The sequence below is a fragment of the Doryrhamphus excisus genome, chromosome 12, assembly GCF_030265055.1.
Source record: "Doryrhamphus excisus isolate RoL2022-K1 chromosome 12, RoL_Dexc_1.0, whole genome shotgun sequence".
In the NCBI taxonomy this organism is placed as follows: Eukaryota; Metazoa; Chordata; class Actinopteri; order Syngnathiformes; family Syngnathidae; genus Doryrhamphus; species Doryrhamphus excisus.
In genome coordinates this window covers 16,867,006-16,883,044 of record NC_080477.1, presented here as the reverse complement: position 1 = coordinate 16,883,044, position 16,039 = coordinate 16,867,006, and the positions used below count along the sequence as shown (strand labels likewise).

At 41.8% G+C, this 16,039-nt stretch overlaps 1 protein-coding gene across 1 annotated transcript in view; it reads left to right on the top strand.

Annotated features, from left to right (window-relative positions):
* The window catches only part of nfatc3a (nuclear factor of activated T cells 3a), a 52,866-nt gene that overhangs the window by 10,214 nt on the left and 26,613 nt on the right, over positions 1-16,039 (top strand). The window contains exons 2-3 of the mRNA XM_058088489.1: positions 1,980-3,165; positions 5,498-5,660. Coding sequence (XP_057944472.1) covers positions 1,980-3,165; positions 5,498-5,660 — 1,349 coding nt within the window. The remainder of the gene's footprint in view (positions 1-1,979; positions 3,166-5,497; positions 5,661-16,039) is intronic.

The window sequence follows — 16,039 nt, the reverse complement described above, 5'->3', positions numbered from 1 at the left end:
TTTGCCTTTGTAAATTGTGGCTCACCTAATTTACTTATTACTAAGTAAGGCAACTGTGACTACCTTGCCCTAAATGACCAGGCTTGGTTCCAGACCCGGCTGCAATAACAATAAGTTGAATTTCGTAGTTTGATCCCAGAAAAACACATTAACTTTTTTCAGTTTTTACCATTATATAGCCCTAAGACATTGTGTTACCCAATATAGTAGATACAATAGAAGAAAATAAGCCATATTAGACCTAAACAAGATAAGACAACGTACTTCCTCGTGACTATTGTCTCATCAATGTAAGGTTACCGACACCTACAGACCAGTGAAGAATTCTACTCTATTGCCACTGTTTATGGTTAAAGAGTGACTTACCATACACTTTCAATCTCTTTATTAAAAAGCAGAGAACACATGCAGTAACCATTCACACAGGAGCTGCTGTTGGTCACTCTCTACACTGCTGCTGGCCAGCTGATGTCACAAACTTCCCAGGCCCAGCTTCTTAAAGGCACACAATAAGTCCCAAATAGTGTATTACACCTCATATTATGTCTTTTGAATGCATATTATTTGTGAGTAGATTTAGATAGTAGATTTGTAAGTAATGATTGTATATTTAATGGATATAGAGCAGGTATTAGTTATGGTGGTGAAATTTGCAGCTCTTTTCCACGTGGCCTCTTTTGCTTTGCTTGGTGTGTATGTGTGTGTGTGTTGGTCCATGTCTGTCAGTCAGATGCTGTCGTCAGAGGATCCAATACAGGGTCTTGTGACATGCAGCCTGGCCCAGTGTGAAGCTGAACGGCTATAAATATAAAAGCTTGCTGCTGCTCCTGCTGTTGCGGTTGTTAGCAAGCTGTGCAGAGGGGGGCCAGAAGACATTTTCCCTCCTTATACTTCAGTCCTCGATATTTAGTTTGACAGACGACGGTGGTAGGAAATACATGTTGGGAATTTAACCGCAGCACAACTTTTTGTCACTCTGCATTATAACATGACATGTCTAATTTACTCTTTTATAAACCAAATTATATGAAATTCTCAGGAACACAAGGGAGTGTTGGATGATTATTACACAATATAATACATTATAGGCTACACTAGCTCATTTTGTTGTACTTGTGACGGGTTTTTAAACACTTTTAGACAATGAGCTCATAGGAAGGAACCTACCTACTATGTAGCATTATTGGTTAGTCTTGGTGGATGTCTTTTTGCATCAGAAATCACCATTTGACATGTGATGAATTTAGTAGATGGTGTGGATGGAATTACTCCTAATAGGTACCACAGAGTGCATTCAGTGGAAGCTTATCAATAACCACTAACAGTGAAGCCAGTGTAGACAATAGGCTGTTGTTTATTTGTTTTTGAGCACATGTATATGTGTGTGTATATATGTGTGTGTATATGCTGCCTGTGCTGAATGACTTTTGGTATAAATAGCCTGCCAGGGCTAGTCGTGATGACAGCTGACAGCACGCACCGTTGTGTGAATTTGTTTCCTGAGTAGCGCTGTTCATCGGTTATCCCTCTTGGAACAATGCCAGGATGGCAGACTCCTACCCGGCAACACTCTTGCCACTGATTTTTCCAGAAAGTGGGCTCAGTGACTCGTAGAAATTCCGGGCACAACTCCACACAGGTGGATTGAATATGGCGCTTTCCCTTTTTGGTGGGAGTTACCGTTAGAGTAAATGCGGTATCAGGAACAGAAGCATTGCTGCGTCGTACAGTGGAGACTTTAAGGTCAAACAGAATTTTTTTTATTTCTGAAGCAGTTATCCTAATGCACTCTTTCATATGAACGTATGAATGGTTGTTTATATTTGCCCAGTGATTGACTGGAAACCACTCAAGGATGTACCTAGCTTCTCTTGTGATGCTGATGAGAACAAGTAGCATATAACATGTATGGGTGTTAGATTCCCAAGCATAGCATTTAAATCTCCAGGTTGGTAATCTTTCATTTCCTGTATTTTCAGATCTGGAGCCTGACGACAACACAGCTTTCTACATCCTAAATGTGGGCCAGCCCCAGTCAGTGGTCTCAAACCACCAGTCCATTGGACTTCCTCGCCATGGCATGCAGTCGCACCCCCCAATCATCAGCACTTCCCCTCGCCATCAGTCACACAAACAAGGACCGGTGCCCCCGAGTTATGAGCCGCAGGACTCTAAGTACGGCACCTCTCCCTTGCTTCCCTCGGCTCCGGTGGAGGCACCAAAAGCGTTTGAGTGCCCCAGTATTCAGATCACCTCCATCTCCCCGAGCTGCCAGCAGGAGATGGACGCCAATGAACAAGATCTGAGGGCAAATGGCCCTGATGGGGACTATCACAGTGACAGGCCCCTGTCCAGAGACCACCTGTATTTGCCCCTTGACCACTCATACCGGGACTCCTCTCTCAGCCCCAGCCCATGCAGCAGTCTCTCGTCTCGGAGCTGGTTTTCTGACGCCTCCTCCTGTGAATCTTTTTCACATGTTTACGACGATGTTGAGTCTGAACTCAATGAAGCAGCAGCTCGCTTCACCCTGGGCTCCCCACTGACATCCCCAGGCTGCACTTCGCCTCAGGCTGGCGTTGGGAATCTGGAGGAGCCATCTCAGTGGCAGCATCATCACCCCTCCTTTGTCCACCACTCCCACTCCATCAGTCTGTCACCTCGACAGTCCCCCTGCCACTCACCACGCACCAGTGTCACTGATGAGAACTGGCTTAGCCCGCGGCCGACATCTAGGCCCTCCTCGCGTCCCACCTCACCCTGCGGGAAGAGGCGCCACTCCAGTGCGGACATCTGCTACCCTGGCTCTGTGTCTCCACATCACTCACCTTCACCCACGCCGGGACCTTCACCTAGGGGCAGTGTGACAGAGGACACCTGGGCTGGCAGTCCTTCTGTAGGCATGTCGCCTTTCCAGTGCTGTCAATCTGAGGCGGACATCCCATCCAAGACAAGAAAGACCTCACAGGACAGAACGGCTATGCAGACGGCAGCAAAAGGCGAACTGGGGCTAGATGACCAAGGAAATATGTCTCCTAATCTAGACTCCCCCTCAGAAGAGGCCCTGCACAGCCTGAAGAAGGACGGACCCGGGGAGCAGTATCTCTCTGTGCCCTCACATTTTTCATGGAATAAACCCAAGCCTGGACACACGCCTATATTCAGGTAACATAATGTCAAACAAAATAAAAGTGATGCAGTTATTTTGCACAATATGCATGCAGTGTGTTATTTTAACAAATGTCATCCGTTACTCAAGTGGATTACAGGTTCGAGAAAGATAGTCATTAATGGAATATTACTGAAAAGCTGGTTCGCGCAAGGACAGGTACCTTATCTCCCGTCATTATGAATACTATCGCTACTTGGCAAGATTTGAAAGGCAATTACCATTATAGTTCAAATACAAAATAAAGACTCATGGACCAATTGTTTTATATGGTTTGCTAGATGCTGTAAAGATTGAAAGTCTTAATCTTGAAGACAAATAACAGTGCAGTAAAAAATACTATCAAACTCACATTGTTTGAAAAGATGGGCTTTGAATGGAACACTGTGTTCCGACGTTCGACAATAATGGAACTTTGAGCTGTATATCAGCAGTATAAATCTCAGAGACACTATGTGGTCTATGAGGAAAGGATGATCTACCAAAAAAGACACATATAAATATCCATTTTAAAAAATCTGTGGTGTGTACTCCAATGTGTGCACCAGATGAAGACATAGGCTATGTTGTCTGAAGGTTGTGCCTTCAACCATGGTCAGGAGGGCCATCTAAGTAAACGTTCTTGATTGGCTATTGGGAAAACTGAATTAATACATTTGTTTTGATAGTATTTGTAATGAGGTTGGAGAATCTGTAAATGTTCTGAACTGATATCATGCCAATGTGGTGGAAGAGCAATGCCACAGCATGGCAGACTGCTTGAGTGGAACATCAGTTCTTGGTGAAGAACACCAGTAGTGCGATGGGTGTTGAGTGACTAGGTTATACCACCAGACTCTATTGTAGGACTTGGACATTTGAGAAAGAAAGGTTATGCAAAGACAACCCATAGGACACCCCCACTAGCCTGGACTCACGTGTCATCTGTCCTTCTACACTCAAGTTACACTAGCAGCGACACTTCCTCGGGTGGTTACGTCACAGACCCTGTCAGGAAAGGTTAAGAAACCACTACTATAGTTGTGACATGCGTGCTCGCTGCTCACTGACTGTAATGTCTTCAAAGTTGTACAAAAAGAGAAGAGACTCTTGAAATGTGGACACAGGAGAACAACTAGCAGTTCTCCTTGGCTACATCTGGTGTTTATCTGACCCATCCACCACCCCGAACGCCACATGGACCGTCTTTACTATATTTAGATATCATCACATTCCCTTCTTTACCTTGCTTTGTGCTCCAGTCTGCATTTCTCGGTGACTACTTTCAGAAGACTTCCAGAATTTATGTTGTGTCATCGTATGTGACAAACTCAAGCCCAGGGGACAAATCCTGCGGAACTGTACTGTAACAAAGTGCTTAAAGCAATCTGAGTATGTGAGCGATTACTACGGTATTAACTACTTTGGATTTTACATTAATATTGTATGGAAGTCACAACCATTCTTAAAAAGGGTGCCAGATTCAGACCGAAAGTTAAAATAATTAACTGAATATATGTAAATAAAAACAGCAACACTTTATCTATTCCACCCTGTCTGTACAAAATAACACCTTAAAAAGGCATAAGACTTCAAGCAGGCATGAATGGAGACAAAAAAAAATTACATTTCTGATGTAAACAATGTGGGTGGGAGGGGGGGGGGGTAATTTCCAGTTAGCATTGAGGCATTGAGTTTTGGCCCCCTGTTGTGGTAAATAAATGCAAGCTCAAACCCAACAATCAATAATACTTGTCTTTGATGTGGTTGATAGATTGATTCATAACCCCAATTACAAACTGTTTCGGAGATTAAATGATTTAATGCACTTGAGTGGAGAGACCCAGTTCATTTTTTTTCAAGGGTATTTTTTTTTTCAAGTGCAGCTGTTCAAATATGATTGTGGCGACATAGATAACAAACAAAAATGAGGGGAAGAGAGGGAAAACACACAATGCCAGCTAATGCGGCACATTATGCATGAAGTACAGTATGTTGCACAACAAGCAGGCGGACACTATGTTGCTGTTTCTGATGATAAACAAAAAGCTAATTATTGTTCAACACAATCCATTGTGGGAAGCTGGTTTGTTTAATTCAAAATGAGAATCAAATCAATACATTTTCCATAAGTAATGACCCACAGTGGAGTGACAAAAAATGTTGCTCATCTTCCTCCACGAACCAGGACGTAACCTGCTAACTAAAGTAGACAAAAATATTTCTCCCTCTCTGACTGACAATTTTTTTTCTTTGATTAAAAGGAGATCTGGGTCTTAGAAGACGTCTGTGCTCTACTCAGTGCTATTGCAGTTCAAGTAATAATAATAATTGTGTTTTTCTCTTCAGGACATCCTCGCTTCCTCCACTGGACTGGCCACTGCCAAGTCAGTTTGGCCAGTACGAGCTGAAGATAGAGGTGCAACCCAAAGCCCACCATCGAGCACATTACGAGACCGAAGGCAGTAGAGGAGCCGTGAAAGCAGCATCAAGTGGCCATCCCATTGTCAAGGTAACTTTGCACGTACTTCTTCAGACTGCGAGCTGCTTTTAAAATGAAAACCTACGCATGCACGTGGAGAACAGGCAAACTCCTCACAGAGATGGCCGAGGGTGGACTCAAACTCGGGTCTCCTAGCTGTGTGGCCTACACGCTAACCACTCGTCCGCCGTGCAGCCTGACGTCATTCAATAATTCACAATTCAGTATGGCAATCAGGGGCGGCACGGCGGTCTAGTGGTTAGACCTCACAGCTAGGAGACCAGGGTTCAATTCCACCCTCGGGCATCTCTGTGTGGAGTTTGCATGTTCCCCCCGTGCTTGCGTGGGTTTTCTCCGGTTTCCTCCCACATTCCAAAAACATTCTAGGTTAATTGGTGACTCCAAATTGTTCATACTAGGTATGAATGTGAGTGTGAATGGTTGTTTGTCTATATGTGCCCTGTGATTGGCTGGCAACCAGTCCAGGGTGTACCCCGCCTCTCGCCCGAAGACAGCTGGGATAGGCTCCAGCACCCCCGCGACCCTCGTGAGGAAAAAGCGGTAGAATGAATGAATGAGTATGGCAATCAATATAATTAGAAATAATTATTCCTCAATAGCTCTGTAAATAACACAAAACGTTAAATCATACACACAGTTCATGTAGTTAAACTAGTTAGCATTTGCTAACAAACATTACAGATTGCAAAAAATGAAAATGATTATGCAAAAGGCAATACAGCCCAAGTCAAAGCAACATATAAAAATTGTTTCAGCAATGGACACATTTTCCGGGTTAATCATTAAATCTCTATGGACAGCATTTCTTATAGGTACTGTATCTTACCGCTGACACGTCTGTACAAGCAAGTCGGAAGCGGAGCTTAATGTGAGACCACTGGTGCCATATGACATTTGTGACGTGGGTAACACATGCGATCGACCCACAGTATGTTCTACGTAAAGACATACTGTATTGGGCTTGTGTACGAGATGTGATGTCCCGTTATATTAGACAGTTGCACTCTGGACTGAATGTGACGGCAATGTAAAGTCAAAATTGCACACAAAATAAGAGAAATACATTGAGCCAAAATTAGTTGCTGAATTAAGCAACCACTTCCTGAGAGTCAGACTGTTTCTCCACTTTTCAGGGATTTCCTTCCGCATTTTAAACACGGTGTGCTTTCACTGTGTCAACCTCAGAGATTGTACTGTAATGAAAATGACAAAACGGTATTTTAATGATCCAAAATACTTTGTCAAAGTTTAGCAATTAGGTGCTTGTTTGTTATGCAGATCTTATACAAGATACAACAATTACAAAGTCACGGTTGAAAAGGTTTCACAGCTGTTGGCATAAAACCTTGTGAAAAAAAAGCCCAAACTGAAGCTGTATTGCTGTTACAGCTGAAGTCTCAGTTCTCACGCATTCAGTCATGCAGGCTCCTTCCAGGCCAATAATTAACCATTTCAACCTCAGCGTGACCAAGATTCTATCCTGGCATATGTGACAATGCATAATTTAGCGGTCAACCAAGCTCCGCTACATTTGCCCTCATTCCTTATCCTGGGAAGACTTTGTTTGGGTATTTTTTGTGGTCTGCTTGCATCCTATAGTGAGACTGGTTCCATTAAAATGATTGTTACGCACTGTGCAAGGGCGCACTCACACTTGAGTGAGTCCCCTTTTTTCCTAGTCCCTCACAGACAAACACTCACACTGCTCAGTGTTACATCACTTCATTGTTAAATATTATATACATGTTGTAACATTATTAGAGCCCTCTAGACATGAAATAACACCCCTATAGTCACCTTGACACTTGTATTACCCAATATTCATTCATTCATTTTCTACCGCTTATCCCCACGAGGGTCTCGGGGGGTGCTGGAGCCTATCCCAACTGTCTTTGGGCGAGAGGCGGGGTACACCCTGGACTGGTCGCCAGCCAATCAGGGCACATATAGACAAACAACCATTCACACTCGCATTCATACCTATGGACAATATGGAGTTGCCAATTAACCTAGCATGTTTTTGGAATGTGGGAGGAAACCGGAGTACCCGGAGAAAACCCACACATGCACGGGGAGAACATGCAAATTCCACAAGAGTGGAATTTAACCCTGGTCTTCTAGCTGTGAGGTCTGCGCGCTAACCACTCTCCGCCGTGCAGCCAGATTACCCAATATAATAGGCCATTTAAGACATGCTTGTGTGTGTCACTATAAATGTGTTCCCTAGGGAGAGAACAGTGAGTGCTGGACAGGAAGTGAAGTCACAGGTCAGAGTTGAGTTTCAGATCCATATTTTTAAAAATATATATTTAGCTTGCCATGAGTTATGGCCGCAACAGTAGCCTGTGTTTGTACAAGGAATTGTACCATCCATTTTTCTATGCTGCTTATCCTCATTAGGGTCACGAAAGTCTAACATTGTTTACTAAACACTCCGTGCTAGTACACCATCTTCTTAATGCACTTTACAAAGTCTTAACCTGATGACATCATTCTTGTTATTCCAAAAACACCATACACAATAGTAGTGTGCTTTACATAATATATATATTAATGTTAGAACACACTACATACCCGATAATTACATATTAATTCAAGGGCAGACCAATGGTGGAATAAATGCTTTAAAACTATCATGAACTTTTTTTTTACCTTGACCCAGTACACTGGCCGTTAGGGGGTCAGTGCACTTGAAACCGTAAACAAGCTTGCACATATCGTGTTTCCCAGGTACACTGGAGGTGTGGATAGAACTATTCCCCTGGAGGCAATAACACTTGTGCCAGCAAAATCTGATAGCAATTATTCAGCCACTCAAATTGAATAACAAATACAAATAATAGTGTTACAAGGAACATGCTGCAATAGAGATTTTCTTATAAATGCAGTCGTGAGAGTACAAAGTTGTCTCATGGCGAGTGCGGAGCTGTTTTGTGCGTTTTTCTGCTTCGGATCTTGTCTAGTCATCATATTTTACACAAACTGTAGTACTCCAGCAGCGGCCTTCTGTTACAGATACTAATTCGTCAGAGCCCTCTGCACTGTATTCCCTGTGGGCCTTGACTCTAGTGGTGTGATGTCACCCGATGACGCTACGGATGCCATATGGGCATGGCCATCACTTCCTTTTGTGGCTACGCTGTGTGCCACTGAGTTGCTGTATCAACAGAAAAACAAGGAGGACTGAGGGAAGGGACTGCAGGGGTAGTGTTTGTTTATCTCCTACATACAGTACATGGCTGGTTAGCAAGCAACTCACATTAAAGATACAGCATTATGAGCCATGAAATTTGGTCATGTTCATAGCAATAACCATAATATATAATATAATATAATATAATATAATATAATATAATATAATATAATATAATATAATATAATATAATATAATATAATATAATATAATATAATATAATTTAATATAATTTAATATAATATATAAATGTTAGTAATTTCTTGTGTTGACATGCACACTATAATACTTTCATAATAGTTAAAATAACATAAATATATGTATTTATAACACTGATAGATTTTAAATATATATGTATACAGTCAAACCTCGGTTTTCATATGCCCCAGTTTTGATATGATTCAATTTTCATTTAGTTATCTATCAGTTTTCGTACACTTCGTTTCCTCGTTTTATATATATATATATTTTGAGTGTGACGACTAAATAGCCCGCCATGGGGCCAAAGAAAGTTACATTATTTCCTATGAGAAAAATTGCCTTTGTTTTTCGTATGTTTTGGTTTTCTCTGAACCTTTTGGAACAAATTAATAATCAACAAGTCCCGAGATGCTGCCTCCAGCAAAAGTCACGTGTCATGTGATGCGCAATGATTGTGTCAACTATTGCATATAACTATAAAGCCTATCTGGTGACAACCAATAACACTTCCAACCTTTCCTGTCTTTATGTACAGTAAGTAGCAATTCAAACAAAAGCAGTGATGTTCCTAAAATGATCCAACATTGTTGATTATATGATCCTTTTATTTTTTTTTTACAGTATATAACGGTACACTCTAGAAAGTCCCCGTCCGTGCCTGACTGACTGACTGTGTTAGCCATTCCTCAGGGGTTAGCTGCAGATCATAATCGGTACACCTGTTGCTAGGAGACATGCAAGTCCAAAGCCTCTCTGGCTGGCTGAGGTATCCTTGTGCGTATTTAACCAGCTTAATTGAGTGCTGCTGCACCCACACAAATACAAGGAGCTCTTTGGTATTACCTGATGGGTGACCATTCACACGAGGAGGGAAAAAAAGGCTGGTATATATGCCGACATATAGCATGCAACTTAATCAAAATCAAAGACAACTTTACCCATAACAGTTAAATAAAATAGAATGTATCCATCCCAGGGTCAAAGGGTTGCCGTCACATGAAGCCTTTAACTGCACAGGCTAAGTTTTAAGTAACATTTTAACATTAACTTAATGCAAACTCTTAACAACTGTACTATCAAACCTCTTAATCCTTTTCATTAAAAACATGGTATGTATCTATGATACACAGGAAGTGAATAACTGTCAGTAATTGTTCAACAATTGAGAAATTGCTGAAATTTAAGGAAGTGGAAAGGGAGTAAGTGTAAAAATAACAAAAAGTAAAAAAAAAAAAAAAAGACACGTGATGCAGTAGATTTGCTTGGACTTTGGAGCTTCCACTGTAGTATCTTCACGTGTGGTCTGGCAATGAATCCAATGTATTAATTTGATCGCTCAGCTCCGCTCACTCCTTTTTGTTAGATTCTCCCTGGTGACCGTCTCAATAGACCCGCTACTATAATTGGCCGGCATACAATTCAGAACCACGTGGCTTCGATGGCTTTTCACTTGAAACTGCTTTTGCTATGCTTTTATTTGATATAAGCATGGTGGACGCATTGTTCCTATTCATTGTAATCAGGCTTAGTGCACAGTGGGGGGGAAACTGATGGTTGAGTGTTTTATCGAGAGGTCGGGGGAGGATAGAGTGGGGGAAACAGGAAGGAGCACCGAGCGAGCGGACCCTTTCCACCAAGGCCTTATACAGCTTTGATGCAGCATACAGTAAATGCTCGTGCGTGTGCATGTATTGACCTTGTTTAAACAAACAACTGGCCCCCTGGCTCACTCTGTCCTCGCTAGCATGCAAGCAGCAAGCCCGTGAAAGCGACAGTGTGTATGCATGAAAAGTGAAACGGACAGACTGTGTTTTAATTGTAGTCACACTTATTTGTTTGATTTAATGGAATCAGACACATAGAGCCCGGTGTCCTTTCTTGTCACAGCGGCCATACTACAGCCTGATAAAATGACCTTCACCACCACATATAAAGCCAGACGATTACCCACTCAAGGACTAAAGTTTACACAATACTCCATGTGCTTAATACCCCCACTCTATACTTACTTCAACATACGTTTCAAAGCTCATGTGTATATGAAGCCCCGTGCTCTAATACACACACACACACACAGCTCTCTCTCACTCTTGAATACACAAAATGTCTCACCATGGCAACGGTGCAGCAACACAGGGAAACAACTTAGCAGAGTCAGGCGGAGGCTGTAAGAAAGTATCGAGTTACTGTCCCGGCTGAGGTGGGCGAGAGGAGAGGACGGCGACAGAGACTGTGACAACTGCAAAGTCGGGATAGGAGCGAGGGGATACTTAGCAGCAAAGAACAATTACGGTTGTCATCGGTATTGTCAATGATCTGATTGCTTTTAGAGGCCTCACAGGTAATGAATGCATCTACAAGTAGAAACAGACTATTAGCAAAATAGTGCCATCTATATGAAGATCTATAAAAGCAAATCATATGTGATATACATTCAGGGCTCTACATTAAAAACTAAAATTACTTGCGGGAATCCTTAAGGTGAGAACTACTTGCCCGAGCTTACCCCATGTAAAATGAAAAGCCATATTGATATAATCTAATTTTTGTGGCATCACATGAGAATCTCAAATAAATGATTAGCATTTCTTGTGGTTGTTTTCCTACATAGATCATGACGTTGTATGGAAATCTGGATTTGTCAAGAGACTTCTAGGCACTTTGCCTTGATAAATAAAAATGTGTACTAGTAAAGTGTTTTTAATCCAGAAAAAATGCTATGCTAACAATAATTTGTGAAGCAAAGGTGAGAAAAATACACAGAGAAATGGAAGCGCTAGATTTTGTAGCTTATGCAAAATCAGCACTTGGTATTGGATCTAATCGGTGGTGTTTCATTGTGACCACTTCAAATTGTCACAGTAATGTGATTGATTCACCTGTGCCATCATTTGATTTGCTGCCGCTAATAAAATACTTGTTTAGGAGGCACGGTTTCATCACTTTTTGGTGTTTTCCTTCAGAAGTTGTTGAAGAATTAGACGATGTTGGCAGGGACGCCATGATAGATGTTTTCGTAGTCAAACAGACCGTTGATTGGTTGATCGCGAACAAGAACGGGTGTGGGTAAAATGCGGACTGTGGACTGCGGACCGCGGTCTAAATAAACTGACCGGTCCATTTCAAGATTTGCAAGGATTGGTTTGCAAATTACCACCGGAATTACGCAGTCCGTGTTTTACCAACACCCAACAAGAACCGCTTTTAAAAAAACTCTTGGCAGTATGGCATGCCAAAGTGCACTTGCCCGACGGGAATATCACTGATTGGATTTACTTGCCCGAATTTTGTTTTAACTTGCCCCGGGCCATTGGTACATCGTTATTGTTGAGCCCTGACATTATGTCTCAAACATAACTTCTCTTCTTCTCCTGTGCGATAACTTCACTGACTAGAAAATCAGCTCACCCTACTGCTTATACCAATGAATCAACAGCTGATAGCTGATACCGTGGAACCTCCAAAAACAGGATGAACACAGACATCATCACATTTGATACGTTAGTCAACCTTCTATTTGTCATACTTCTGTCATAGATAAAGAACTATGAAACAGGAATGAAATAATGATTGGGGTTTTTGCAACACATATCGAGTAGAACTCTAGTAGAACTCAACTAGAACTCATTCTTTCTTCTTGTACGATGTTATGTTTACATGCAGTGATGGAAGATGTTTTTACCCCGATTCGTTTGCCCTTTACAAGACCAGAGCAACAGATGACGGCCAAAAATAAATAGGGGGACTTTATTTAGTGGACCTGGATATGTAACCATATCCAGCTGTTTTATTTTAAGGGAGATAGTACATCCCTAGCACCCAGTCCAGTCCAGTCAGGTTGGTGACTCTTGGAGACATGCTTCATGGAGCACAGTTTTTTTTTGGGAACATATGCTACTGTTAGTGGTGGTTCAATGTACAAGTGAATGATATCAGGGCAGTTTCTTGCACAGCCAGGATTTAACAGTGCAGAGACCACCCTGCTGTGATATTTCACACCGAAGCACAGATTTAGGGGTTGGAGAAGGGCGACTTTGGAATGTGAGAGTCAAGTCAAGGGTGTTTAAGCATCCTCCTCGAGGACTTGTGATACCATTCAAGTGTGCTTCTTTTCTTTCCTTTTGTTTGCAGGTGTTGCGTTTAGGCCACTATTAGTCTTGTTGTTTCACAGAACCATCTAACAAGGTTGTGTTCAAGATGGAGACCGACATATGACTTGCACGGGGTCTAAAATTAACACCGGTCAAGTCCAAACTGGGCTAGATTTTCCATTTGGCGCATAAATATCTGAAGGCTAAGACAAATGTTTGTGCTGAAATAGTTCCTGTCATGAAAGACGTTTGATGTCAGTTTGCTGCTGTCGCTTTCATAAATTGATACACACCCCCAACACGGCATGTGTGTCTCCATAGTGCAGTCTAACCCTCCTGTGTCTAGTTTGTTGGTAGCTACCAATGATATGCATAACGAAATAGCATATTCAGTCCCTGCACACAAAAATAGTGAAATTCTGGAAAAACATGCACACCTAATGTGTTTCTGGTGCAATCATTTTTCTAACAAATATACTCCATAGTGGCACATAGTTTGACCACATAACTTGGATTGACTTGAAAGTTCTCACACAGCTCAAAGCTCTCTACAAAGCAGCCACTGTAACTTTATTTTCCACTGGAGGTATGTAGCAGATGGTACTTGCTCATGTCACTTGTCATTGAATTCAAAGAAACCGAAAAGCCTCTGAATCCCTTCTGTATAGTAACTAAGAGAATTTTTTTAAAAGCGTGTCTATTTACTTAACATTCTGTATTGTTCCCAAATAGCATACAAAAGTAGAGAGCTTAGAATAGAAACTGCTAATGTGATCCATTCCCATTTTAACATGGACATACTTCCTGACATCAATGTGGTTTGTGGGCGTATGCTGGGGCCTATCCCAGCTGACTTTGGGTGAGAGGCAGCGTACACCCTGGACTGGTCGCCAGCCAATCGCAGGGCCAGTGCGTATTACCTTCCACCCTTACTCAAGTATGTGTACAAATAAACACCTCCCGCAAATAGACCCCTTCCTTTAAATAGACATGCAGCATGCCTGGCAATTGAGTAAATAAACACCACGACCACTGTTTCAGGAAGTAGGCTAGTATGTGGCAGTGGACAAAAACAGTAACCTCTAGGTCAAACGATCAATTTTAGGATGTTACTCGATCTGTGAAGTGTTAGGATTTTGCAACTACTCTTTCCTTAGTGTCATGTGCATTTCCCGGTTAGAGTACAATTATGGCACGTATATTATCATGTTATTCATGCCCTCTGTGAGTTTAATTCTATTTGTAACTTATATCTTTATTGAAAAATGAAAACCTGAACTGGAAGTCATTGGTCCCTAGCGTCACTAGTTGAGTCTGTAGTTCTGTAGTGTGAACTAACAACTAATAATGGATACAAAATAACCCACATTGGAGCCAAACAAAGTTGTAAATGCACACATTTTCATAAGAAGAAATTACTCATAGTATGAACGGAGCATTAGATAGGAAGATCTAAGAAGATCGCTAAAAACTAGTAAAATCTGGTTAAGAACTATCCAATGCATGATGAACAAGTGGAAGGACAGTGAGGAAATGTATCGTTACACCACGAATACTGTATATAGCATCAATCTGTCTCCTGGGCCGGTGCGTCAAAAAGTTCATCTGCGTCACTTCGCTTGTCCTCACCTAAACTGACCCGCTCTTTCCCTGCTCGGCTGCCATTTTTCATGTCGCAGCTCCCGACTCGATGAGCTGCGCACCCCGCTCTCCAGCTCTTGTTAAAGTAAATGTTATTCTTAAAACTGCCCCCGGTTTGTGGCGACCGTATGTTTATTTTAACAGAGACACTTTTGTGGCCTATAGCTAATATTTGTAATGTACTTGTATTTCAGAGCTGATAATTATTGCAAAGAAAATTAACAGAAAATGAGCTATGAGCTGAAATAGACCATCTTTGTGGAATATCTCTGTTTTTCCAAAATGAAAGGACTCTTTTTTTTTTTTTTTCCAGGCGCTTTAATCATGCTTGAAAAAGACGTATGTTTGTCAACACTCCATACCGAATCCCAAAATAAGACGGGTTGGAGATGAATGGCTTATTTATTAGTCTTTTTTCATATTTGTTTATGTTAGAAATATCAGCCTGAGGCAAAGCATCTCATGCTGTTGGTCTTCATCACTTTTGTGCTTTTTTTTTATATGGTGGTGTTTCCTGTCGTTCCACATGCGCTCATTTTATACTGTCTGCAACACACATGCTACTACTGCATTCATGTGTAAGCAAGGACCACCTGAGTGTGCAGATCTGTGATCATAAAGGAAAAAGAAGCAAGTTTGGTGTCATTTACCAGTCCTGGACCATTCAGACTGGTGCTGCGTAATGACCTGTTAGCATGATTTATACTTTCATGTGGTTCTTAAGATCTAATGTGGTTTTCCAAAGATGAGCCCATTAGTGATCATTATGGAGGACACATGCGTAGTGTAACTTCCTTCCCAATAGATTTATACAAGTGCCAAAACTGAATGCAACGTTATTTGCTGTGTGCTGCACAGGAGGTTACCGTCTGTCAAGTTCGGATAAATTCTTGTTTGCTCGTCAATTTGATGCAGTAGATTTTATCGCTTGAAGCAGCGAGAACCACCACTGATTGAACGCATCAGGCGATGGAGGGAAACAAGGACTCCTGTGTTTACTACTTAAAACGTTGGGCCCTAAAAGGGCTGCCCTGAACCAATATTGATATCGGCTTGAAGTCCATTCCAGCCACCGTGCCAGCACTTCTATTCAGCGTGCAAAATCCATATGATCCCAACAGCAAGGAGAAGGAGTGATGTCAGTCGTGTAGCTATGTTTTTCGTTTAAGTCTGAAAATGACGTTGCAGCCGAGTGCAAGTCTTACCGTGCACGAGTTTCCCGTGGTGGCACAGAACCGGGGAAGTTTAGTACACCTCGCAAC